The sequence below is a fragment of the Tamandua tetradactyla genome, chromosome 1, assembly GCF_023851605.1.
Source record: "Tamandua tetradactyla isolate mTamTet1 chromosome 1, mTamTet1.pri, whole genome shotgun sequence".
Classification (NCBI taxonomy): Eukaryota; Metazoa; Chordata; class Mammalia; order Pilosa; family Myrmecophagidae; genus Tamandua; species Tamandua tetradactyla.
The window spans coordinates 93498140-93525448 of record NC_135327.1 but is presented as its reverse complement, the minus strand read 5'-3'; the positions used below and the strand labels follow the sequence as shown (position 1 = coordinate 93525448).

Sequence of the window (27309 nt, the reverse complement as noted above, 5' to 3'; positions counted from 1 at the left end):
CCGGCCAGGCGCTCCGGAACCGCGCCGCCCTCCGGCCGGAGCCGAGCTGCTCCGCGGGAAGTTGGCGGCGCCGGGGGAGAGACAGCAGCAGCCCTCGGTTTGTGCGGGGCGCACACGGCTCCCTCCTCGCCTCGGAGTACCCGCCGTCTGGCACACCTTCCAGAAGCCCGACCTCCCCAGCCTGTGCCGGGAGACGCAGCTCCTGTCTATCCCCGAGCCGGGAGCGCGCCCCCTCTCTGTTCTCGGTCGCGAGCACCGCGCGGGGCCGCAGGGTCCCGGGAACCCCGAGCAGGTGAGCGACGGGGGGTGGTTCTGCGTCCTCCGTGACAGAGCCTGGCGCCGGGGTGTCAACCTAGGGTGCTGCTGGGGGCCTCCCGGTCCTCGGCCTCCGGTGCGTGAGAAGAAAGGTGCTCCAGGACTGTGCACCTGTAATTTTGATAATGAAGACGATCTTTACTTTGCGCAATTCGTACAAAACGTCGCGCGCGCACACGCTGCTCAGTGTGGGGAAGAGACAGAAAGCTGCATCCGGACACCCCCCCCCCCCCCAATCAGTAAATAGCTTGGGAGATGTTTTTCGGAGCTGCAAAGTGGGAGGCAGCAGGACACTTGCAAACGCAGTTGCATACTGAGCCTGGGGGCGTGGGTGCCTTCTGCGCCAAAAGAACTTCTGGCTGTTTCTTCCTCCGTGGTTTTCAGGAGGCAGCCCTAGTATGCCCTCGAGGCGTCCTGGGGAGGTGCCCCGGCCGAGGTTTCGCGGTACAGCCGAGGCCGCTGTTCCGCCTCGGGTAGGCGCTCGGACTTCCTCTCCCTGGTGGTTCCGGGAGGAAAACCTCAGACAACAAATGCCGCTGAAGTTTAGCTCTCCGGCGAGCTCGTAAATCCCGGGAGCGTGGGATAGGAAGGAGCTCTGTGAAGCGCCTTGGTGATGTTAGGGCGCAAAAAGTGCACAGAACGTGGACGGAGAAGCCTCATTTAACGATATTAGTATCTTAAGTGCTAATAAGCAGTCCTTCCGCTTTTCGGAGGGATTTTTAAAACGTAGGGGAAGAAGCAAGTTAAAATCCGTGTGGTTTGAGGGTCCTGGTTGAGCCCTTTTCTCCTCCGGAGGAAGTTTAAAAGTTTTTAACTTGTAAGCAGAAGACGTTTGCTTGGTACAAACAGACTGTGTGCATATCTTAATACAGAACGAAGTGAAGGGTCCTTTTGCCACTTAACCGCATCGCAACCGTCGGCGGGGAGTGGTTTGGTAGAGACACAAGGTTGGTCTCTGACCACAGACGAGCAGGATGGCACTTTTCCAGGAAATTCAAGTCTAGACATGCTTCTCTGAAAGTCGTGGGGCAGAAGTTACGTTAAAAGCAGAGTTTCAAAACAAAACACCACCGTGAACCCTATGGTCCCTTTGATTTGCCCCAAGTATTGCATTTGGAAAGATCCTGGGACAGAAATCTATGCAGTAATGAACCTCTGGGGGTAAATCTCAGGGATGTTTGACAGTGATCTATTATTCATTGATTGCCTGTATATAGTTGGGACACGCTTAGGTCGGAGCGCCCTGTTCCCAGGTGCCAATCCGAGGAGAGGCCGTATGGGTCCAATGGGTCACCTTTGGGCGTCTATTGTACAGCCAGGCAGAGAGGACAAGACATGCCGTTTTTCCTCTCGGGGTCTAGTTAATCTAAGATGACTGATAACCTCCTCCAACTGCTTCTGGAGCGCTGACCTCCGCACTTCCCCTCGAGGCAAGGCAAAGGTTGAGATCTGGAGTTCCAGGGCGCAGCCTTGGCACCGGCTGGGGGTGCCCTCTTAGAGGCCACTCCTCCGCCTGCGCCCTCCGGGGACTGTGCGTCTCCCGGCTCCCTGCGCCTGGACTCCAGTCGCCCTAGTGCGCCGGGAGCGCAGGAGAGGAAATGGAATTGGGCCGCACGTGATTTCGACAAACCCAGTAACCAGGTTTTGTTTTTTTCCCCCAGCACAGGGCGCTGCCTCGGCTCCCCCCACCCACCCTCACCCGCGTGGAAAGGGTGGAGAGAACCACGAGGAAAGAGGGGCCGTTGCCGCCGAGGCCCTTCCTCACCCACGGCGTCCAGGGCGCCTCCAGCAGGCAGACCATGGCGGACAGCGGTGGCCCGGGCAGCTCGGGCTCCTGGTGGAAATCACTAACCAACAGCAGGAAGAAGAGCAAGGAAGCCCCCGTGGGGGCGCAGCCTCCAGCCGAGCCTGCCCCGGCTGAGCCCACGCCCGCCACGCCGCCCAGCCCTGATTGGACTAGCATTTCCCGGGAGACCCAGCACCCCAGTCTCCTTGGGAGCTCGGGCGAGCCCCCTAAGCCAGACAAGTTATGCGGAGAGAAATCGGGCAACAGCCGCCGTAATTTGAAGATCTCGCGCTCCGGCCGTTTCAAGGAGAAGAGGAAGGTGCGTGCCACTCTACTCCCTGAGGGGGACAAATCCCCGGAGGAGGCCAGCATTCCTGGTGACCTCCGCGAGGAAAGGCAGTAGCCCCGCGCTCCAGGACTTTCTCCTCCCGCCACTGCTACCCCACCTCCAGTTCTAAGCCTGAGAAATCTCACCCACCCCGAACTTGTTGTTTGATCCCACCAAATTCAGAATGTTCATCCAAAGCGTCCACTATTTAATTTTTCTGAAAATTGAAGTATCAATTGAGTTCTCAATATTTCATGAGTCAAGGATGCATTAAATATTTATTTGTGGTAAGAGAAGATACCCATCACAGAGGAAGTTGGTATAATTATTTTTTTTTTCCAAGAGCTGTTCTGTGGCCTCTGGGAGTGTGACGGGTACTTCTCTAAGAGCCTGTAGCTGAACTTGAATTGCACATTCACTCAGATGAGGAAGGCATGCTCTGATTCTGGACTCACTGTTGGAAAGCAAATCAGAATGCTGTTTTTAATGCCTGAAAAATGCACTTTAGAAGTACTTCTGTAGACTTAGACTTAAGTGAAGGGTTAGGGGAGAGATGGAAGCATTTTTAAGTAGAAATATTTGAGACAGCATTGCTTTTATGTTGAACTACTAAACTGTACCACCCATTTTAGCGTGGGCTATTAAAAATATTGCACTAAAAGACTTAAGGTGACTTTTGTATTTTTTCCATTGCAAGACTGAAACCCATCATACTTAAAAGCAGGCATGCAAAGTCCGAGGTGACAGAGTTAATCATTAGCCACAAAACATAACATCTACTCTTGGAAAGCTTCTAGGAAGAGGATGTTTCCAGAAACCTGAAACACGCAGTCTGGAACCAGTTAGCCCAATTTCACTATTTACTATCCAAATTGGAGGCAGGGAGGATAAGGTACCAATTCATTATCCCTAAATTCTCCCATTTACTCCAGTGAATTTTCATAGAGTAGATAAGTCACAGTGCTAGAAACACATTCTTTTCAGGGTATCTCCTTAGTGACTAACAATTGCTCAGAAATACTTACTCACACAGCAGGACTAAACTCTATTGGTTTGTGAAAAGCCGTCTTTCCCCCCAAACTTTGGCTTGAAAAGCTTATTTCTTTAGGCTGAAGTAGGTATTTATCCAGTTTCAAAGCCTTTAGATCTACCAACCTAAAGATTCTTAACAAAAATCTACCTGTTTGCCTTTACTATGAACTTCAAGAAAAAGAGTAAACTAATACCACTTGCTTTCAGCAAATGACAAGAGAGTTATTGTTGTCCTTGAGAGGCACTGGGCTCTTTTTCCACCAAAATTCAGTCCATTTATAAACACCCAGAAATGCATAGATGGGAAATTATGTTGATAAAAGTGAACACTTTTTTTTTTTAGATGATTACAACCAAGAAGTTGATTGGAGGTTCTGAATTTGCTATAGGGAGAGAGGCAGTTTTTTGTTTCTCTCAAATTAGTTATTTGTAAAATAGTAAAACATGTAGATTGTCTAGAGAAATTTCACACGGAAGCCTAGAATGGCTGACCTGGATTTAAATTAGTGAATCAAGGACCTAGCTTGGGTAGCAGCAGAATGTAAGAGTTTACCATACATGAGTTCCACACACCAAAAAGCTTGTGCCAAAGAAAAGTGCTTACATGGGGATTATGAAAAGGGAAAAGGGATTATAAAAAGGGAAAGTTTTATGGGTGTCCTTTTTTGTTCATGAAAAGACCTTTCGGTTGTGTATCAGAAGCAGGAAGTGCATAATAAGCATCTTACCAGGGTGTTTCCAGGATGAGGAAGACTTTACATTCATTTTAAATGGGTCTGCCATCTCTGCACTCAGATGAAGAAGACGGTTGAGAACTTTGAGGCAAGAAAATGTTCATGGTGAAGGGATGGATTGTGGGCTGGCAGGACAATGAGAGTTTATAGAGCAGTGGTTGCCAAACAAGGCTTTGAAATACCTTCATAAAATATTTTAATTCCTTATGCAGACAGTAATAAACATTAGAGTGGTTAACTATCCAAAAATATTTTCTTCCTGGAATACCAAAGATTGGACTGCACCCATGTATAAAATTAAGCCTGCAATTGCATAATTTTAAAATCTTATACTTACTCTTGTCTGCAATTCCCTTGTTTTGAAGAACTTTTTTCCTTAGAAATCTATTCAAATTCACAATCCATTGGCATTTTCCCACGTTCCACATCTAGTTTTGGATCTGATTCAAATCTATAATTACAGCAGATAATCAATAGTGGAATATAGTAGTGGAATTTACTAACGTGACACCTTTACTCCACTGTTCTGAAAGAGTATAAAACCACACCAGGGACAATTTTGACAGTGAATGCAATTAACAGTCTGCTGTGGTGGTTTGTAATTATATAGTTTCTAAAGCACTGATTTAATCCAAACATGCTGAAATCGGACACCAAACAATTTGGTGGAACAAAAATATCCACGAGTAAGAAAAGATAAGTGGGCAAAGATAACTTGATAAAGTATCTTGCTGGGCTTTATGTACTTCACCAATGATTAATTATATTCCCATTACCTGTATACGGATTTTTAAAAATTTTAAACCTCAAGATCAATTATGGTAATTAAAAGGCAAATGTTGAATTAAATCTGGAGTTAATTAGGGTAGAGACTTTCGTTTTCTGTAAACCCCTTACAAATGAAATTGCACTCACAAATTTGGAAAACACTAGAGAGAAGTTTAATACTATGTATGGTACACCCTCCTGGTGTACTCACTAAATACTTCAATAAGCACAATAATTATACACACAAACAGAGTAGCTTTGGCCTCAGTGATTTTCAGCCAAGTCAGTGGTTAAATAGCGCCTCGTTGCCAGTCACCTGATCATGCCTCCGTGCTCACACTTCATCGTTCATCCCATTCTGACTTGTATTTCAAGAGCAGGGACTGTCTTGCTCATGCACTTAGGAAACTAGAATACTTGGAAATACTTGTACTGTTTTGAAACATATCATGAAAACTTAGCAACTCTGGCCTTGCTGAATCCTTAGATCTTTACCATAAGCCTAAAGAACAGTAGCCTTGGTGAAAGTTTGTCAGAAATAGTTCTTTTCCTAAGATGCACAGAAGAAAGTTCTGGAGCTTTGAAATAAAGAAATAATAAACATGAACAGAAAGTGCCTCTAGGAGCTGGAGATGAGGCTTTTTAAAATTTTATTTATTAAATATATAAACACGAATATTCTTACCATATGATCATTCCATTCTACACATATAATCAGTGATTCACAATATCATCACATAGTTGTGTATTCATCATCACACTCATTTCTTAGAACATTTGCATCAATTCAGAAAAAGAAATAAAAAGAAAACAGAAAAAAATTCATACATACCATACCCCTTACCCCTCCCTCTCATTGGTCACTAGTATTTCAATCTACTAAATCTGTTTTAACATTTGTTCCCCCTATTATTTACTTATTTTTAATCCATATGTTTTATTTGTCTGTCAATAAGGTAGATAAAAGGAGCATCAGACACAAGGTTTTCACAATCACACAGTCACACTGTGAAAGCTATATCATTGTCCAATCATCATCAAGAAACATGGCTACCGGAACACAGCTCTACATTTTCAGGCAGTTCCCACCAGCCTCTCCATTACACCTTAACTAAAAAGGTGGTATCCATATTATGCGTAAGAATAACCTCCAGGATAACCTCTAGACTCCGTTTGGAATCTCTCAGTCATTGACACTTTATTTTGTCTCGTTTCGTTCTTCCCCCTTTTGGTCTAGAAGGTTTTGATGATCATTTCTTAGCACTTCTCCATACTCAGTTTAAATCCCTGTAAGAGCTCCCCATCACCTGAAAATGAGTTCCAACTTCACAATGCCTACCATCCAATGTCCAGCTATTCCTTATGGTTTATGGTTCGTGAAAGTGGCTATGCTTTCCATGCCTGTTGACTTTGCTACACTACTGCTGTTCATCAATCCGTAGGACTCAAGAGTCTTTTCCCATGAATTGTCTTGGGTCTCCTACCCCCAAACAGAGCTGATCACTCTGTTGGGACACATCTATGAGTGCCATATTAGGCTATGTTGTCCACCACCACTGAAAATATTCTATATATGTGGCTACATGTGTGGTGGTTTGAAGGTATATGTACCCCAGATCAACATGTTCTTAAATTTAATCCATTCCTGTGGGCATAAACCCACTGTAAGTAGTACCCTTTGGTGACACTACTTCAGTTACATGGTCCACCTCACTCAGGATGGGTCTTAATCCTATTACTGGAGACTTTATAAAAGAATGAAATTCAGACAAAAAGAGAGAAAACCACAGAAGCAAGAAGCTGAAACCAACAAAACCCAGCAGAGAAGGGAGAGACCAGCAGGCGCCATCAGGTACCTTGCCATGTGGCAGAGGAGCCAAGGCTCACTGGCAGCCAGTCTTCAGGAAGAAAGCACTGCCTTAATCTGGATATTTTCCCAGCCTCAAAACTGTGCGTGAATAAATTCCCATTGTTTAATACAACAAATTTCATATTATTTGCTCTGAGCAACCTAGAAAACTAAAATAACTTGTCTCTTTAGTCAGGGAGCTCAGGGAAATTCAGATTCTCCGTGTACTTTCATGAAATCCTCACTAATCTACAAGGGTATTCAGATGAGTAGGGCCGCAGACCCCCTATTTAGCAGGTACAGCTAAAATGTAGCTCTCGGTAAGACCTCAATCTTTCCTCCCCTGGCTTAAGCAGACTTGTCTGATTTATAGCAAAATTTCTGAGGGTTGTGTATCAGTCAGAGTCCAATTGGGAGGGAGAAACCACATGGTAATTTGAACAGAAACATTTAATATAAAGAACCATTGCTTATATGGGGAACTGGATTAACAAGGGATTAACTAGTAGGAAGTAAAATGAACCCAAAAGAATGTAGGAGCAGCACATGCAGAGCAGCCACGCCCACAGGGGCTGAGTTAAAGTGCCCAGGGCTAAGAACCAGGCCTTACTGAAGAGGGCATGGCCACGGCTCACTGATCAGCAGAGAAGCTGTGGAACTTGCTAGAAACTCACCCTCTGGTGTTGTCTACTGTATGCCAGTCAGATACCACAACACTGATACTAAGTGGTTTGAACCTCATGAGTGCAAAATAGCGTAGGAAACATCACTATCTTAATACAGTTTGGGAGTGGGAGTTTGCGTTTCTACAGAATGGACTATATCAGTTCAAAGAGGGCAATTGCTTGTGAAATTGCCTTTGTGAAAGATAGGAAAAGGGGCCCGTTCCTCTTAGTAGACTTCCCAGCCTCCTCTGTCCCATCCATTGCAGGTCCCTTGTATAGAAAACAACCTACACAGCCTTATTCAGCACTCTCGGGTTCATGAATAGAAGGAACCATGCCTTGAAGCTGAAGGGATTCAGGAAAGGACCAAAGGACAGGCTGACAGATAAGACCAGGTTCTGGACTCATTTTCTGACCACTAATTTTGTAGGCTCAGGCAAACCACTTGCCTTCTATGCACTTTCCTTTTTTCACCTTTAAAATAAATTCAGACACTCACTTCCAAAATTCAATTATTTTAATGTCTTTGTAAATGTCTACAAAATTATATTTTTTTAAAAACAGACGAGATATATACCCCAAACAATTGAAAACAGGGACTTGAACCTATGTCTGTACACCAATGTTCACACCAGTGTTATTCACAATATCCAAACAGTGAATGCAATTCAGTTCCCCATCAATAGGTGAGGAGATAAATAAAATGTGATATATCTACTCTATGGAATATTACTCAGCCATAATAAGGAGTGAAGTCCTGATATGTACCACAGAATGGATGGATCTTGGAGACATCATGTTGAGTGGAATAAGCCAGACACAAAAAGGACAAATATTATACGACTTCACTTATACGAAATATCTAAAATAAGTAAATTCACAGAGACGGAAAGTAGATTAGGTGTTACCAGGTGTCGGGGGGTGGAGCAGAGAAGAAGTGGGAGTTATTACTTATGAGATACAAAGTTTCCATCTGGGGTGATGGAAAAGTTTGGAAGTGGATGGTGGTGATGATGACACAGCCCTGTGAGTGTAATTGATATCACTGAATTGTGCACATGGAAGTGGGTAAAATGCGAAAAATCGTGATGTATGTGTGTTACCACAATGAAAATAATAATAATTAAAAAGCCCAGACCCTAATAATACATGCTACAAATTCCAGAATAGGATCACGTTCAAATGGTGCCCCCTGACCTTGCTCGATATTTTTCCTGGCTGGGATCAGATCTGCCAATACCAGGTCTGCCAGCTAACTTGAAATTTCTCCTTTGTATTTACTACAAAAATTCATAACTCCTTTTCCTTTATATTTTAACAAACAGTTGCTCCAGAGAGAGCCCCAAGAGGGAGTTAGGTATCCCTTGTCTGTGCTTCTGCAGTCTGTGGCGAGGATTCCTGACTTATTCTAGGGACAGTACCGTCCCTCTTTCCCCCACCTGATAAGAAACTCTGAAAAGGCAGGAACTTCCCTGCTGGTTCTCCTGTAACCAGGACAGTGCCTAGCATATGGTACTCAGTAAATGTTTACTGAGCAAATGAGGAGTTAAATCACATTTCTTTCAGGAGAAGCGTAATAGCATAGCAGTTAAGAGAGAAGGCTCTGAAGTTAGAATGATTAGATTTAAATCCTGGCTTTGCCATTTGCTATCTGTGTGACCCTGTGCGGCTTATGCAACCTCGCTATGCTTTAATTTCCACATCTTTAAAAATGATTGCACCCGATTTGTTGGTTTGTTAAGAAGATTGCATGGAAAGTACACAAAACTGCCCTCTATACATGGTAAACCTTTAAATATTAGCTATTATTACCATCAAAATTCACTTCTACTAAAGGTAATGTTTTGTGTGGAGGAAGTGGGAAGGTAAAATGCAGTTTGCCTCAGGCCCCATAAATGACTTTAGAGAAGATCCTAAAAGCAGTTCAGAAATTCAAGTCCTTACCTATATTTTACATATCCAAAGGAGCTCAGGTCAATTCATTCTAATAGTTGGCTGTAATCTGGAACAGTCATAGTTTTTAGAATTGTTGCACCTTAGAGATGAGAAAAATCACAGATATAATTCAGCTTCCCTGTCTAGAAGGAAAAGTTGTTCTTAGCATTCAACTACGGCTCTACTACTGCAGTCTTCAAAGTTGTGATATTCTTTTAACTGCTGACTTGTTTTTCTTATCATGCTCCTCATACAAATTCATCACCAACCCTTTGGAAAATACCAAATAAAATTTTCTCATAACTCCATCACCCTCAGTAAGCACTTTTGAGCATATTTTCATCCTGTAAGTTTTCTATGCATATATGATATGCATGAGAGTGTGTGTGTGTTTGTTTGAAAACTCTATGATAAGGGCTTTTTAATATCTTTTCACAATTTGGCACCTGCTTGCTATCATTAACCCATATTCCTTAAATCAGAATATTACAGCTGCATGAAGAATGGAAGAGAAGAAAGGGTTTGGGGCAGCCAATTGCTTAAGCCAGAAAAAAAGGGCATAATTCTTGGCTCCTCTTTCTTTCTCACCCCTCCCAGGTCTCATCAAATCCATCAGCTTCGTTCTATATTTTTAATAAATTTCAAATCTGCCCACTTCTCTCCATCTTCTCTTCCACAAATATAATCTAAACCACTATTTCCTCTTGCCTGGACAAGCCCAATCACTCGCTGTTTTCTCTCTGTGTGTTTACTCTTATCCCCAATGTAATCTGCTCCCCATTTAAAATCTTCCGGGGAGGCAATGCCTTCAAGATAAAGTCTGAAATCATGAAAAGTGCCTTGAGGGCCTTGGCTGATCCATCTCTACCCGTTTCTGCAGGCTTCTCCCTGATGTGCCTCCAACCCCATCTGTTCCAGACAAATCTGAGTTGTTTCAGTTCATGGAGCACATCATTTTCCCTTCTGCCTCCAGGTCTTGGAATATATTCTGCCTCCTGCCTGGAAACCATCAGAAGATCAAGTTTTCTAAGAGTCCAAAAGCTTGGTGAACCTTTTAGATTGCCTTTTTTTTCAGACTTCATTGATTTTGAAGATACTTCTGCTGCTTGAGCAACCATACTTCAATGGAACTTCAGTGAAATTACCTTCCCTCTCTGACTTAGCTTTCCTTGTTGGTAAATGGAGATGATGATACCAGTCCATGGTGTTTTTGTGTGAACTAAGTGCACACAAAACTTATCTCTCAGAGGGATAAACTGTACAGCTCAGAGTAAGCACTCAGTAACATTAGCTGTTTTTAATTCTTATTATGGAGTAATGGCTTGAGGTCAGCCTGAAGGAATTAATCAGTGGTTTCCTTTAAAAACTGAAATTGAAGGCCCCCACTTCCTGAGGATCCCAAGAAGTTTGCTTTTTTTTATGCTCTTGCTTCAAACACCCAAGGATAAGTGGGCATGAGGGAGGGCCTAAGAGAGGGGGAAGAAGAAAGTTTCCCACGCGCAGGGAATGACAAGAAAGGAGAGAGGGACTCTGTCCTTCATCTTTATGTTCAAGAATTTACCCTGAGCCTGGGATTATTTCGTGACTGCATTTAAAATGTTTCCAGATCCCTCAAAGAGGCTGGGGGCATGGGAGGAGGGGGTGAAAAAGGGAAATGGAGAAGCCACTATCTTGGTGGAGAAATGCAATGGTGAGTTTCAGGAATGCCTAAGCCTGGCTCAGGGAATTTATGAGGACATCACTTTGGCACCAATAAAATCTCTAGAGGCCTGGGAATGACCATTCTCTCTTCATTTCTGATCCTTAGGGACAGGAGAAAGACAAGGGAACAGCTTCATCCCCCCAGTCCACATGGCTTATGCTGTCCACTTCTGTATTAATAAGGGTGTGAGGCTGACGTTAGGACAACTTTTGCAGAGGCAACAACAGTGAAAAGTTGAGGCAGGCTTTAGGTAGCTCATTGGCAGCTCATTGGATTGTTTCAAAGCCAGGAGCTTGGGAGCACTATCTGTCCCAGAAAGTCTGTCTCAGACTGAGTTTGCAGAAGCATGTGTTTTGACTGAAGTCAGCTGCTCACATCTTCACCCTAGAACACCCACTAAGTTTCTTTTGCACGGAGGCCAATTCTCCTATAGCCAGTCAGGAATTACACGGAGAAGTTGAGGCAGGGGAATAGGCAGCTACACAGAAAATGTAGCTTGAGGAGGATCCCCACAGGCATAAGAGTTCTGCAGGAGTGTTTGGCATCCCACACCTCCTCCAGTCAGAAAATGGTGCCTGTTACTAATGCTGACCCTGGCATAACCAAGACTAGAAGCCCCAAGGAGTCTTTGGAGAGAAGGCAGTTTTTTCCAATCTATAGGGAAACAGAGCGAGGGCTTTCCAGGAATGGAAGATAGAATTATATCCATTTAATTTTGGGGAGACCTAACAGTTTCATTTTTGTAATTTCATATTTAATTTCTGGGCTGTATAACTTAAATGCAAATCAACAATTATTTATTCGGTACAAATTACATATAAGCCCCACTCCCCATCCCCATCCCCCAGCAACACCTTGGGACAAAAACATGAGGAAGGCACAGATGTTTTTAGAGCTGCACACACACTTCACAAATTTAAATCCTGACTGAGTTACTTATTTATTCATTCATTCAACAAATGTTTATTGACATCAGTCATTGCTTTAATTATTCAATTTGACTATTAGGTACCAAGAAATGGGAGAGGGGATCTCCCTGGAAGCCCAACATTCATGCCCAAATCAGGATTTTCTTTTCAGCAAGACTCATTCCTCTCCTCCCAACCTCCTCAGTGCCTCAAGGCACAAATCTAATACAATTCACTGCCTGGGGACCATTATGCCCCCACCCTAAAACCAGAGTGCCACGTTTATCCCCACCAATGGGCAGATGTCAAAATGTGCCATGCTGTATAATTTTTAATTTATTCTCGGTTGGAACTGAAGCACAAACTGGCCAGTCCATCTATTGGTACAGAATGACCACTCCTTATCACAACTGTCAGTGGGGATTCTGCTTGCAGGTCTCTGCAAGAACAGAAGATAATCGGGGAGGTGATAATGTGCTTTTCCTTTGGTTGGCAGCCTACGGAGAAGAAAGGCAGACATAGACTTTCAGATTCACAGGCAGCTCTTTCAATGCGAAGAGATCTACCTGCCCAGTGGTACCCCCATTAATTCAAGAGCCTACTTCTTCCCTTGGGATCTCAGGGAAGTAATGCATGTGGATGACCATGATCACTAAACCAACATGATTTGCATCCTTCTTTTCTACTATTCATGCAGCCACCAAACTTCCTCTTCCTGCACTCACTGAGTGGGATATGCATTCCAATATTTACTTTCAGGTTTTCTAGCAATCAAAAGACAGTGTTGCTACCTAAACCATGACTACCTCTCTGATTAATTATAAGGATTATAGGGTTTCATCATTAGAAACCAGCATTTACTAACTCCCAGGGAGAAATGTGCCATCCAGGTACTTCTACATAACCGTATCACATTACCTAATAGCTAAGAAATAGTCACAGCTGCTACAAAGCAGGTCAGGATACTACCAACAGTCAACATTTCCATAAGGCTTTAAGTTTAAAAAGTGCTTTCATGTCCAGAATTGTATGTGATCCATACAAAAATTGTGTGCATACTACTCAAGTCCCAGTCTAGACTTCAATGGGCTTTTGTGAGTTTCCACTCTCTCTTGGAACTCTACTTCCAACTTGAGACAAGTCAGGGCTAGCGTGCTGGAGGAGAGAGACCACACAAAGCAATGACGAGCTGCTATGTGAAGCCATCGAGACCAGCCAGCCACTAGCCAACCTGGCAGCGGATTGTAGATATGAGCTGGATGAAACCAGAACCACCCACTGAGCCCAGACCAAAATGGGGACCTAGAGAATCATGAGGAAAATGAATTCTTTGTGCTTAATGTGACTACATTTTGGGCGATTCGTTATGCAACAAAGTCCAACTGATCTAGAAGATATCACTTTTATCCCCACTTTGTAGATGAGAGACTGAATCTCAAAGAAATTACATGATGTCTCAAGGTTTTATGGCTTATAAACCCTAAAGAGCTGAGTCTTCTGAATTCAAATCCTTTGCTTTCTTCATTATCCCAGGAAAGATGGACTCAGATTCTGAAAACAGAATAACATTAAAATGGGGCAATTTCTAGAGAGGCCCTTCTTGGTAAATCACATTCTAATGGGGGTAGATTTTAGAGTAAGTATGTGTGTGCATGTACCTATGCTTCCTCTGAAGGGTACAGATCCGGAGTTTATCCCAAGTGCAGGAGGCCCCCACTGCTCTTGGTTCATGCCCCGCCCTGCACGGGCTGTGAAAGATTAGCTTCCTGCATGTTCCTGTCTCAGGCCAGCCTCTGGGTGAGGAAGGCATGTGCTTCGATATAATCCTTTATCTATGCACCTCAAAGCGAGGGTTTCTCAACCTTTTCCAGGCCATGCCAAAGACTGTCATCAAAACTGAGGTTAAGAACCCTCTGTGAGAAGAGTGATGGACAAGGGCAAGGACGGGAGATCCTGAGTCCTGGGAGCTCCCTGAAGACTTCTCGGGTGCTTCAGGCCACAGGAACCTCTTTGTTCGGCAACAATCATATCCCCCAGCCTCCTATTGTGAAATCTTTGGTTTATTCCCAATATTTTTCTCTTTAAGACAATCCTATGTAGAATAATTTCACAATAAATCTTACTAAAAAGATAGAAAGTAAAGCAATAGTGAATACCACAGTTCACTAAGGTCATAACATAAAATACGACCAAGAGAAATCTAGCGTAGACACAAGACTAGCATATGGAACTAAAATAAAGCCCCAGAAGTGGGCAAGCTGGGTCACAGGATATATATACCTCACAATTTTTTATAGATACTGTTGAATAGGCCTCTGTAGGGGCTGGCCGATTTACACTTCACCAATAACGTGGGGAAGTGACTGTTTCCTCATTGCCTCACCGAAAGACTTATCCTCTAGGGTTTTAGCCACGGAGTCGGTAAGAAATGGAATATATCTCAAAGCACTTTTAGTTTCCATGTCTCTTATTATGGGTGAACTTGGTCATCTTTTGGAACATTTCATTTCTGTATCTTCCTGTGTGAACCGTTTCTTCACATTCTTTGCCCATTTTTCTATCATGTTACTCGTTAAATTTACACTTTAATCATGAGATACATGATTATGTCTCCCTTCTGTGACATTCAGTAAATATATGTTAATCAGTTGACAAGTTGGGAGAGAGGAGGAAGAAGGAAAGGAGACACAGAAAAGCAGAAGAAAGGGGGTTGAGAGAAAGGAGTAAGGAAAAGAAGGGAAAGAGGAAGAAAAGACAAAGCAAAATAAAATGAGAGAATTATTTAGAATCAGCAAATCCATAGAATTCAGGTTCCCAAGGGTGGGGGTGGAATAGGAAATGGGGACTTAATATTAAATTGTACAGTTTCTATTTGTAGTGATGAAGAAGTTTTGGTAATGGTTGGTGGTGATGGTTAAAAACACACCGTGAATGTAATTAATAGCACCTAATTATATATATGAATGTGGCTACAAGGGGAAAATTTTAGGTTGTATATATGGTACTAGAATTAAAAAAAAAAATTTAGGAAAGAGAAAAATTAGGTAAGAATGGGTCAGCCTCTGCTGAGACATTTTGTGCGTTTCTTTACTTTCCTTTCTCCACACAGCCTGTCTTGCTCAACATCTCCCAGGCCCCTCAGTCATTCTGCCTCACTAAGCAACTCCATTTTTGTGCTGTTCAAATTTTCCGTCCCATCCCACATTTCCGGTTTCGAATTGCAGGCACCAGTGAGAGGGCTGGAAACCTGAGCAGCATCCCCAGCTCCACCATCCCCACCCTGGCCGCCCTAAAGAGAGTCCCCCCATCCTACCCACCCCCCACCCCCCAGGCCATTCTACCACCCCGGCCTCCCGGGCAGTCACGCTAAACTTAAGCCGCCTCAAGCACCCACTTGAAATGCTTCTGCGGTCACATCGCCCCACTAGACCTGCCACCCACATCACAAGTGAATTAAACAAAGGAAATAATCCAGAATTGCAAAGTGTGCCTTCCGAAAAAATTCCAAAGGCCGGGAGGAGGTCTTGATTTGCTGTTGTATCTTCTCGGTTTGAAGGGTTCTAGGCATCTCTGTGCTGCCTCTAGTGGTAACTGGTAGTAACGCGCCCCTAATGCAACGCGGGAGCAGTGGTGGCTGGCTGACGGCTTACAACATTTTGGGCCACCCGCTTGCCATCCTCTGCCTGTCCACCTCATCATTGCTCGCACATTCCCCATTCATATTTTAAAATTTTTCTCAGTGTCTTATTTAGAAATTTTTATCATTTTCACAGAGGATCTTTAGGCATTTTAGAATAAATTCCATTTATTATTTTTCATTTGTGATCGTTTCCACGATTTTTAAAAATTGTTTCTAAATTTACATATGGCCAAATTCCTGATTTTGGTGCACAGGTCTGTGAGTTTTGACAAACTCATAATAACTTATACAATCGGGTTACAGAACAATTCCCTCACTCCAAAAAGTTCCAAAAACTTCCCCCAGGCTGTACCTTTGTAATAAAACCGTCCCCTCACTGTTGGATGCTAGCAAGTGCTGATAGTATTTCTGTCCCTATGGTGTTGCTTTTTCCTTAGTGCTGTATAAATGAAACAGCGCAGTATGTAAATTTTTGAATCTTGATGCATCTATGTTGTTATAGTTATTGTTATCAGTAGTTCATTTCTTTTCATTGCTGAATAGTATTTCATTTAACTGTTGTATACCACTGTTTGCTTGTCCATTCTCCTTAAGTACGCAAAGAAGAATACTTGGGTTGTGTCCAGATTTTTGCAATTTTCAGCAATGCTGTTATAAATATTTGCATAAAGGTTTGGGGTGAACAAAAATTTCCATTTCTCTAGGGCAAATGCATCGAGTGAGATTGCAGCATCTCATGCAAATTATACATTTAACTTTATAAGAAACTTCCAAGCTTTTTTCCAGTGCAGTTGTACCATTTTGCATTCCCATCAGTAACGAATGAGAGTTCCAGATGCTGCACGTAGCATTGTCAGCACTTGGTATTGTCCATTTGTTTTTGTTGTTGTTGTTTTTGGTATTGTCCATTTTTGTTCTCAGTTTTTATAATAGCTAAGTTAAAAGGTATGTAAATTGCATTCTGGTTTAATTTGCATTTACCTAATGACTAATAATGTTGAGAATGTATTTATGTGTTTATTTGCCATCTGTACATCTTCTTTGGTGAAGTGTCTGTTGAAATCTTTTTCCCAATTTTTTAGGCTTTGTTTTTTATTATTGAGTTTTAAAAGTTCTTTATATATTCTGGGTACAATCCCTTTAATAAATATATGATTTTCATATATTCTCTCCTAATGGAAGCTGTTGTGGCTACTGCTCATTTGTAAAGGTCTCATTTTTCTCTGGAATCAGTTCATCAAGGATTCCTCATGTCAGTCACTCTTCCTTAGCCTTGCAGAAAATTACCATTTTAATTTTTTTCTAGATTTTTTTGGCTACCTTGAAAGCAAAAGTATTTTTACATCCTTCTACATTCTAACTGGAAATGGAAGTCCATGTACTCCTTTATTTTTAATAAGCTTCTTTTTGAAATATCTAACACTTCTGCCTAAAAATGATAGATGAAGCTAACAATTTTATCTGCCATCTCCTCCAAAGTCATGCAAGAAGGGCTGTAGGGTGGGCCACGGTGGCTCAGCAGGTAAGAGTGCTTGCCTGACAGGCCTGAGGACCCGGGTTCGATTCCCTGTGCCTGCCCATGTAAAAAAAAGGGGGGGGGGCTGTAAAGAAGTACAAGGGGGAATAAATTCATAATAGTAGTTAGAAGGAGAAGAAAAGATATATCTGTCATCCAGAAATCATGATGGATTTCCAGAAAACCCAAAGACTATGTGTGTATTAATGAACCCAGAATAGGAATAAGAGTAAATTTCATTGCTGTGGCTTTCTTATTGAACATGCATTCTGGGCTCATTCTCTTTATATAATCCAGAGATATTCTGATATCGGACATTACATACAGGGGAACAGTGATAAGAGTGATGGCTGACAGTTCATAGAGCAGATGCAAGCCAGGATATAATGGAACAGCATATCTGAAAGGCTAAAAGAAAAAAAACACTGAAAGTTGACCATGTCCCCACATAAAGGGATGGGCCCAGATTAAAATCTAACTTAATTACCCTTGCCAATAACTGGTTCAGAAATCCAGGTTAAAGCGAAGTCATGGAGCATACTTCCCAGATAACTATGACTGGTTCAGGAATGAGCACACGCACCTTAGTCCATGGTCCGAGGAAAGCCTCTCTGTGTTCACTGTATGGACCAGGACAAGAAATCATGCAGCCCCAGCTGCTACGAGGACCTGCTTTCTGCCCACCAGCTTAAGAGGATTTACTGCTGTGGTTGCAGTGCTGGTCCTTGAAAACACTTCTGGTAACACTATGTTACATGTTTCCTTATTTGTTTGAACAAGGTGGATCTGGGGTTTCCCTTACATGGAGGCAAAAATCATAACAGTTTATATGCCATCTTAGGACTCTTGCACCATTTTTTCCCTTCTGCCTGAAATACTCTTTCCTTGATCTTAGCATAGCAGGTTCCTTCTTGTCTTTCACATCTCAACTTAAAGGTACTGACCTCAGAGCAGCCTTTGTTGAACCCTCAATTTATAAGTCACCACCCCGCCGCTATCACTTTGTCCTGTCGAAGTTCTCTGAGTGAGGCTTACCAACTGATATTTTTATTGATCTGTGTGTTTATTATCTGACCCTCCCCACTAGATTGTGAAAACGCTTCTCTCATTCACTGCTGTCTCTTAAGTGCCTCCAGTGTGGTCTGGCACAGAGTAAGGATTCGGTATCTTTTTTGGTTAAATGAAAGAAAATGTAGCAAGAAAACGAGCAAAAGTATGATTCTTTTGATGACTTAAGGAAGTTGACTTGTAATGACAGATTTTTAAAAATATCTTAGGGTGGGGCGGGTCACAGTGGCTCAGCAGGCAGAGTTCTCGCCTGCCATGCCAGATACCAAGGTTTGATTCCCGGCACCTGCCCATGAGAAAAAAAAAAAAATCTTAGGGTGTATAAAGAACCTTGAGATCATCTGGTCTAGAGGCTCCCAGTGAGCCTTTTCTAGGGATACATACTCATGCTCTCCTCCTCCAATGTGCCTTCCACTCCCAGGGTGCAGTTTGGTGGTCCCTCAGAAAGTTAGATACATAATTGCCATATGATCCGGCAATCCCACTTCTAGATATATATTCAAAAAAATTGAAAGCAGGGAGTAAAATGTTCATAGTGGCATTATTCACAATTGCCAAAAGATGGAAGCAACCTAGGTGTCCAGCAACAGATGAATGGATAAGTAAAAATGAATATTATGCAGCCATGAAAAGGAACACAGTTTTGATACATGTGACAACATGGATGAACCTTGAAGACATCATGTTGAGTGAACTAAGCCAGACACAAAAGGACAAACTTTATATGAATTCACTAATATGAAATAATTAGAATAAACAAATTCATAGAGTCCCTGATCTTATGTTTAAGCTCCTCAGTGTGACTTTTATAAGCAGCCCAATCTTTCCTTCCAAATTTGTGTCTCGCCATTCCCATTTCTGTGCTCTCTGCTCTCAGCTCTTCTCTGAGAATACTCTTGGCCTCCCTGTGTCTATCTCATCCTTTTAGGTCTGTTTAAGCATCATTTCATCCAGGGAGACTTTTGTGACACGCACTTTCCTGTTCTGTCCCAACATAAATATGGATTAGGCACCCCTCCTGTATGGCTCTATAGCACCCATCACAGGCCCTGCCAGCCTAAGTGAAAGCTAGTGGTTTGCCTGTACATCACCACTGGCCTTACACTAACAAGGTCAGGGTCTGTGCCTCATCTACGAGCTACTGTTTCTCAGGTTCCTAGCACATGCTTGGCACATAATAGGTGCCTAATAAATGTTAACAATTATCATCATCATCATTATTATTTTTAAAAAAATCATGGCTCACATGAAATGGTGAACCTGGTTGATAACAACAAAAAAATTATTATAATAACTTCTCCCACATTTAACATTTCTGAGCACATAACCTCTAACAAGGCTCAACCTGAAGCATAGCATAGTTCCTTCTCTTTGGTGTCCTGTCTTCCTAACAATAACAAGTAATAAAAGTAAAAGATACTTAGCATCCACACATACACTTGGACTTTCTAATGAATTTTTTTCCTCAAAACCTCTGAAGTTCTTGAAAAGGAGCAAAAATAATTACTGGATGTTACTCCTGGACTCTGTTGAGTCAATGCAGTAAAGGTCAAAGACTACTGAATGTATTTTAAACATTTCTTTCCTCGAACAAATGATTTTATCTTCAAACACACCTTAATTACCCAAGAACAGATACATTCTTTCTGATGAACAGCTTGTAATCGGGCTCTTATCTTTACGAATTCTTCAACTTGTGTTTGAACACAGTATGAAATGGCAAAGGTCTTATTGTAAGAATTGCTGGCTCTTCTACTAAGTAGGAAAAGGCAAGCTAATTATGACTGAGTTTTAAGATAATACAAGACTGCAGTAAAGGACGCTTGATTTAAAATATTGACTTTCTGAGGGGAAAATATCAGCTAAATTGTTTAGTTAAATCTTATTTTCTGTAGGTTAATTCTGAAAATATACTTAAGATAAATTAACTTTCTTTCTATGGGGGATAAAAAGAAAGAAATCAGATTCACAGTGAACTCTATCATCTTTTTTTTTCCCCAATCCACAGATTTCAATGATAAAAATAAGTCATAGAAAGGTTATTTCTATGGAAAGCTAATTTATTTTATTTCACACAAAAAACATATGTTGACTATTAAGAAAATTTCTGTTTTTATTTACTTTATTCCATGAAGCAAACCTACTCAGATACATAGCTTTGTTCTCCCAAATATTAAAATATTTCTATTGTGAAATCTTAAGTTTGGAATTTCAAAACTCTCCAGAAATATCACTTACCAAAGTCATTTATCTATAGGAATCTCCCAATTTAATGAACTGTGAGTTAAGAAAAGTGTGACTGAATAGATGGCTTACAGACAGAAATTATTTTTAATGCCAAAAAACCCCTGCTTTTTCACAAAAAGATTCATAGAAAATATTTTGAGATTTGGACTACCATAAGTGTAGTCCATTAACAGCTCAGAGAAGAAGCTGTGGAGAAGACACCAAAATAAGGATAATGAGGCCACAAATTGAAGATAAATTTATAATTTATCAATAATTTCTAAGTAAAGTAAAATAGTTTGACATTCTAATGAAAACTAATGGAAAGATAGGACCAACTTTGCGAAGCATTGATTTATATATGGAGATGATATAAAATTTAATAAAATGAAGTAAGTAATATTTTTCATAGCAGATTATATATTTGGAAGCATTTGCTCCCCCTCCCAAAATTAGGGTAAAATATAAGTGGTATTAGATGTGTTTAGCTAAACTGATGTACAGAAATGTCATGATGTTAATTAATTAAGCTAATAATTAATTTCTACCTTTTCTTTTTCTTTTTTTAACATGGGCAGGTACCAGGAATTGAACCCAGGTCTCTAGCATGGCAGGCAGCAATTCTGCCACTGAGCCACCATCGCACCACCCTCTACTTTAACTTATTTCACAAAAGATGTCAAAGGGTTTATACAAATTACAAAAGCAATAAAAGTTAATATTTAGGAACTCAGAGCAAAAGAAACTATAACTTCACAGGAGGTCACAAATATTTTCTGATTTAATTTAATAATTCATTACCAAAAGTAAAAAAAAAAAAAAAGTCTGTAGCTTCCGCAAGTGTTCAGGGGTAGGCCAGGACCAGCTGCCATAGGGAAGGGGGACAGTTTTTAGTCTTTAAAATATCTCTGCGATAAATAAAAAAAATATGATGCCAAATAACTCAGGTCTCCATACACAATTCCTCACTTAGTTGGTAAAATGTAAATTAGTTCTATACGTTAGGAAAAATTTCTCTATGGTGCTGACCATTCTCATTTTTTAAAAATGTTGAGCATATTTTAAAAGAATATTATTTGATAGGATAGAGGCTACTTTGAGCACCAAATCGTCATCAAACTCAGTGCTCCCATGTATCTTAGTCTAAACCAAGGATAGATGACTGTGCTGGTTTTAAACTGTTACAAACCCCAGAAAAGCTATGATCTTTCCATCCTAATCCACACCTGTCAGGGGGGACCTATTGTTTAGGGTGGAATCTTGGGTTAGATTGTTTACCTGGAGAAGTGACACACCCAATTGTGGGTGTGACTTTCTGATGGGATGGCTATTTGACTCTGTCTTTTTAAGGTGGGTCTTGGTTAGTTTACTAGAGTCCTTAAAAGAACTCATAAAGAAAGAGACAAGTCAGAGCTGACATAGACACAGACACTGGAAGATGTTTGGAAACAGAAGCTCAAAGAGAAGGCCACTAGAACCAGCAGCTGAAAGCAATGAAATCTGGGAGCAAAGGACCAGCAGACCCCAGTGACGTGTTTTCCCATGTGACAAACACTGCCTTTCTTCGGAGTCAAAGTTTCTGTCTCTGGATGCCTGAGTTTGGACATTTTTAAGGCCTCAGAACTGTAAGCTTGTAACTTAATACATCCCCTTTTTTTAAAGCCAATCCATTTCTGGTATATTGTATTCTGGTAGCATTAACAAACTAAAGCAGTGACCATGTCTTGTTTATCAAGTGCCTAGAATATCACAGGGGCTCCATAATATTTGTTGAATACAAGGAGTAACAAATTAGTCATCTCCGAGGATGACATTGACAAAATCCAATTTCTTCAGCCAAACTGGACTGGATGGGAATATTTGTCAGATCAAATATGATTTGCCATCTTTTAATGCTTTTTGGGGTTTAAAGCATTCAAGAAGTCTAATGTCGAGATGATCTAGAAAACTTCAAGATTATCCTGAGTATTCCAGCTAGAAGTATAAAGAGTTTCTCACCTAAAAGACTCTAAGCACTATTTGGTCCCACTTTAACCTTTACAGGAAATTCAGGCCTAGTTGAGCTGCTTGCCTAGCTGACATAGCTAGTACATGTTATAAATGGAAATAATATTTGGTTACCAGTCTAGGGTTCCTTCCGTCACACCATGGTGCTTTCCCTAAGATAATTTGATTATGGAGGTGATCAAATAAGAAGTAACAACTTTCTCTTGTTTTTTACTGTTTATTTTTGTTCACTTCTTTCCTTAATTCAAGTTGTGCAGAAACTGTGGACCTGGACAAATATGGAGAACTGCTGGGAAGCTTCTGGAAGGCAAATGCTGCAGCCAGATAAATGGGACTGACAGACATCTTACTGTGCCCTCACACGGCAGCAGGGTGGGGAATGGATCTGGGAGAGTCTGGGTTCAGTTTTGGCAGGAAGGTAAGATTCGTCTTTGGGAGGTTCTGCCTCAGTCAGTTTGAGGTTGTTAAATGTTTTGGCTAAATTCACATGGTCAGAGAGACTTGGACAGAATGTTAAGTTCAAAAGTCTATTTATCAACTAGATAACAAACTCATGGATAGATTTCTGGAGTGAAAATACGTCTTGGAATGTAATCACAAGCCAAGTAAGTGTTTTGCAGTAATACTCACAAATTATTATATACCACATTCTCCCACTCTTCCGAGAAGCAGTGGAGCAACCTATCACATCGGAGTCGTCAGATTACTGGTGCTCAGAAACACTGCTAACCAAACAAAAGATCGATTAATTATAGGACCTTTCAACTCTAACTTAAGAAATGGTATTTTATATAACAGCAATAGTTTGTTCTAAGTATCATTTAACACTGAATAATATAGAATTAAGTTTTCAGGGCCTCAGTGAATTAGAATAAGGCACTCCACAAATACACACACACACACATCTATACACATGCATACTATGAATATACATATACACACATACTATATGCGATATGTGTGCATCGTTGTGTGCATATGTGCATTTCACTGAAAACCAAATAAGTTTGGGCCAGCAATGTTGACAGCTGTGGCTAACTGCAGCCACAAAGTCATTTCTAAAATGTAACAAGAGCATGTTGCTCCTACATACCACAGGCGGAATACTTAGGTCCCCTGGGTTTTTGGATGGTTGGGCAGCTACAAATTTTCCATTCATCCTATTCCTGCAGATTCTTATACCTGTATTTTCTCTTGGAGTCTTCAAAGACCAACCTGTTCTCTTCAATAAGCTTGAAATGAGAACGCTACGTTTTCTCTTTTGGAAAGGAGAAGGAAACCTGAAACTTTAAACCCTCCTCTACCTGTTAAGAGTTGTGCAGAGTTGAGCAAGATCCTTGGTCTTATCAGCTGAGCATGTTGACCTGTGTTCCCGTTGCTTGGTGTGAATCCAAATGAAGAGGGATGTGTATACGGACGTAAGAGCGCCTTACTGCCTGGCTCTACTCCTCATGCAATCTTCATCTGTAAAATGAGAATAAGTATGTCCACCTCACAGTGTTGTTGTGAGAAGTGGAAATAATATAATATTAAGTACTTTGCATTTTATCATTAATTAGCATTGATAGGTTCCATGACAATCCTATTTGTATTAAATATGAATAATATATCAAGTTCCATTCCAAATAAGATCTGAAGGCAAGTTGACAAAATAGACACCTCCCTTGGTCACACTAGATTCTGATCTGTTGCCTTGAAAAATACATGTTTTTTTCTTTGTATGTCTCTGCAGAAACTTGTCATAATCTTGAACCAGTGGCAGGTCTTAATCCCTTCAGCACACTTGTGCCCTGAGCACTCAACGCTGCCAAAAGCCGACACTATTCCAAGAGCAAGTCCCAAGAGCAAGCTGCTCCACCCTCTGCAGAGCTCTGGTCTATGTGTATATCAAGATCCACATAAATGACTCCACAAAAAAGAGAGCTGATCGTAGCTCAGGCCAAGGGAAGGCGTGTCCACTACTAGTGAGGCTTCCTCTCTGTTCCTCCTCTCTTCTTGCTTTTACTGTGTCTCTTGCATCCACATCACCATTTCCCAGATGTTGATTTTTCATCTGCTATTGCTAAAGCACGAAGAGTGGAAGATTTTGAGACTAAGGAGTAGTGACAGAGGAGAAGATTGCCCAAGAAAAGGCTGAATTCATATAAAAAAAACATATATAATAGACATATAGAAAGAGAGCAGCATCTTTGGTGTATGGAGGCATTTATCAGAAAAAAAAGAAAAGAAAATTAAAATGACTTGAAGTCAACTGGGCAACGGTGGTTCAGTGGCAGAGCTCTCACCTGCCATGCTGGAGACCCGGGTTTGATTCCCGGTACCTGCCTATGTAATTAAAAAAAGAAAAAAAAAAGTTACTCTAAGTTACTTTTTTCCTACACAAGATGAGAGGGATCCACAAACAAAATCAGCAGTTTTGCGTGATGATAAGTTTCTTATCACTTGAGATGGTAGGGAAAGGTCAGATGGCAACTTGTCAGGTACATGGCAGCAAGTGCTGGCCCACCCACTCATCAGTCACGCACAGGGGTTCTGCAGTGGGCAGTCACTCCATGAGGCACAGTGGTCTTCGCCTTTGAGGAGCTCATGGTATAGAAGCATCACTTAGATCATTTCTTTAGCTCTTCCAGCATCTCCCAATTTGGGGATTCTTTGGTTCTGTATCTTTACATCCAAGGCTGATGCTTAGCAGGTATGCACTGGTATGGCCCTATTAGCTGTTAAAATATTGAAATATTTCCATTTGGGTTGGTAAAAGACCAACTGCTCTGGAGTCACCATCTGTCCCCTTTCCCTGGAGCCCTGGTCCTCTCCAGGACCATCTGGCCCAGCCAGGGGACTCTAAGTTCAGCAAGAATCCCTCCAATTGATTGGTGCCCCTGTTTCACCAATTGCTAAATATTTTAAATATCATTTGTACCTACACCAGTGATTCAAACTTGCTTTCACCTACTCCCACATACCTTTTGAAAGAAACTCAATGAAAACAATGGAGAGTTTTGTATAAACAAATGGAACGGGAAACAATGACATATGTGTCCATCTACTCTAATAATAGAGGATTAGATGATTCTTACATGAAATATAATACATGTGTCTCAAACTTCTTGCTATTGGAAAATGACAGACCCCAAATAATTCCGATAAAGATATTCACCTCTACCCAATGTTGAGTTGGCCTAACTACCTACAACAAGCCAAACCCTATTATTACAGTAACAAATTTATCATTTAAAAAGCAGATCATCAATCAAAAATTACAGTCACCTCAAGACAGAATGAGGCAATATGGCAATTGCAGTATTATTTGTAATATTGAAAATTGGGAATAATCCTGATGTCCATTAATTGGGGATTAATCAGATAAATTATGGTAAATTAATACAAAGGAATATTATGGAGTCCTTATAAAGGATAAGTTAGATTATATATGAACTGACATGGAATGATGTCCAGAACACATTGCTATATTGCAAAATTAAAAAAAAAAGAGTTAAATACTTTGGACTCTCCACACCTATACCAGTTAATGTGGGGGTTGATTTGGTCCTGGAAATGGGAGCTCTCGCGCTGAGTCAGCCAGTAGTACAGGCTGTCACACCCCTGCCCTCACAGACATACAGTTTTTACATTCCACATTGGCAAAGGATTGTCCTTGCTTCTTAAATTTCTTGGATCAGTGGAATGATTCCAGCCCCAGTTTACTTATAAGGAGGTCCATTCCCCCAGTTTAGATTGGTATTTGTGATGCCCTTGATAATGTCAAAAATTTTCCACAACGTCTAATTGCCTGTCGATCTTTATCCTTTGCCTCCTTTACCATTTTCATTAAACTTCCTTGAGTCTTCATAAAACTTGAATTTTAATATCCAGCATGATTCTCTTCTTTTGTTTCTTTGGACCAGGTACAACATCACCTGTAAACTCTTTGCTAGCCAATAGGGGGTTAAACTTTCTGCCGGGATTCAAACGAAGTAGCATAAAGATCAGCCACAGGAGCCAACAGTATGTACTATGTAAAGTAACGATTGTTAACGGCCCATAGAACTCTCATTGGCTTAGAGCTGTGGCAACATGAAGCGCAAACTCTCATTGGCCAAGAATGTACAATCTAGCGTGCTCATTGGTTGAGGGCGTGGAACAGTACAGGGTGTGAGGAAAGCATACCGTGGTGTTCTGTGACGGGTTTATGTATATTTCAGATAGTATCTGAGAGATAAATAACGTTATCTCAAAGCATTATTAAGGTGGATTAAATGGGATATGTTTCTATGATCTCTTTTTTTGGTAAACAAAAAAAACTATTATGTTAGTCATATTGTTAATATATGCAAAGAAAACTATTTGGTGAAAATTATGCCAGCCAATTCAGATACATTATCTTCTGGGCAGTGGGAATATGAGAACCTTTTGTTTTCTTTATTTCCTTTTTTTTTTTTTTTTTTTTGCACTGTGCAACCCCTTCAGTGCCAAAGCCTATGGATAAGGCCAAACAATGGTTTGGAGTTAGAGTTGGCTGTGGCATGGGACACTATGAGAGACCCAGGGGGACAGGCCTGCCATAAATCTAAACCCATGCATCCCTTTTGCTTTCTACATTGATGTGCTCTTTGAATATCTTATAGTGAACATGTTTATTTTTGAAGCTCAAAAAGCAATGATATTCTTCAAAAATTTTAGTGAACTTTGCATACATCTTTGTGTTTTCTTCTGATTATTTTTCCATGATAGAGTCCTAAGAGTAAAAAAACTTGAGGTCAATGACCTACGATCGTATAAAGCTACTGAATATTGACCAATTTACACTTTTATCAGCAGTTATCAATTCAT

At 41.2% G+C, this 27309-nt stretch overlaps 1 protein-coding gene, 1 long non-coding RNA gene and 1 other non-coding gene across 7 annotated transcripts; 1 reads left to right on the top strand and 2 right to left on the bottom strand.

The window, feature by feature from the left end:
• Window positions 1-3094, top strand: PRR15 (proline rich 15). The gene is made up of 2 exons (XM_077120837.1): window positions 1-292; window positions 1977-3094. Exon 2 carries the CDS (start codon window positions 2115-2117, stop codon window positions 2502-2504), a length of 390 nt encoding a protein of 129 aa, XP_076976952.1. The 5' UTR covers window positions 1-292; window positions 1977-2114; the 3' UTR covers window positions 2505-3094.
• LOC143650264 (uncharacterized) lies at window positions 2642-26521 on the bottom strand. 5 transcript variants are annotated; one of them, XR_013159482.1, is made up of 7 exons: window positions 26300-26521; window positions 23784-23943; window positions 23110-23204; window positions 9422-9512; window positions 4533-4646; window positions 4190-4276; window positions 2642-2883 (listed from the first exon to the last, which is right to left on the bottom strand). It is a non-coding gene; the product is annotated as an uncharacterized LOC143650264 (long non-coding RNA). The 5 variants fall into 5 exon arrangements; XR_013159483.1 differs by lacking the exon at window positions 4190-4276 and having other exon boundaries at window positions 2650-2883; window positions 23110-23201; XR_013159481.1 differs by lacking the exon at window positions 4190-4276 and having other exon boundaries at window positions 2651-2883.
• Window positions 26522-26927: 406 nt separating this feature from the next.
• Window positions 26928-27058, bottom strand: LOC143653699 (small nucleolar RNA SNORA42/SNORA80 family). Its single transcript, XR_013161486.1, has one exon. It is a non-coding gene; the product is annotated as a small nucleolar RNA SNORA42/SNORA80 family (small nucleolar RNA).
• Window positions 27059-27309: the final 251 nt, after the last annotated feature.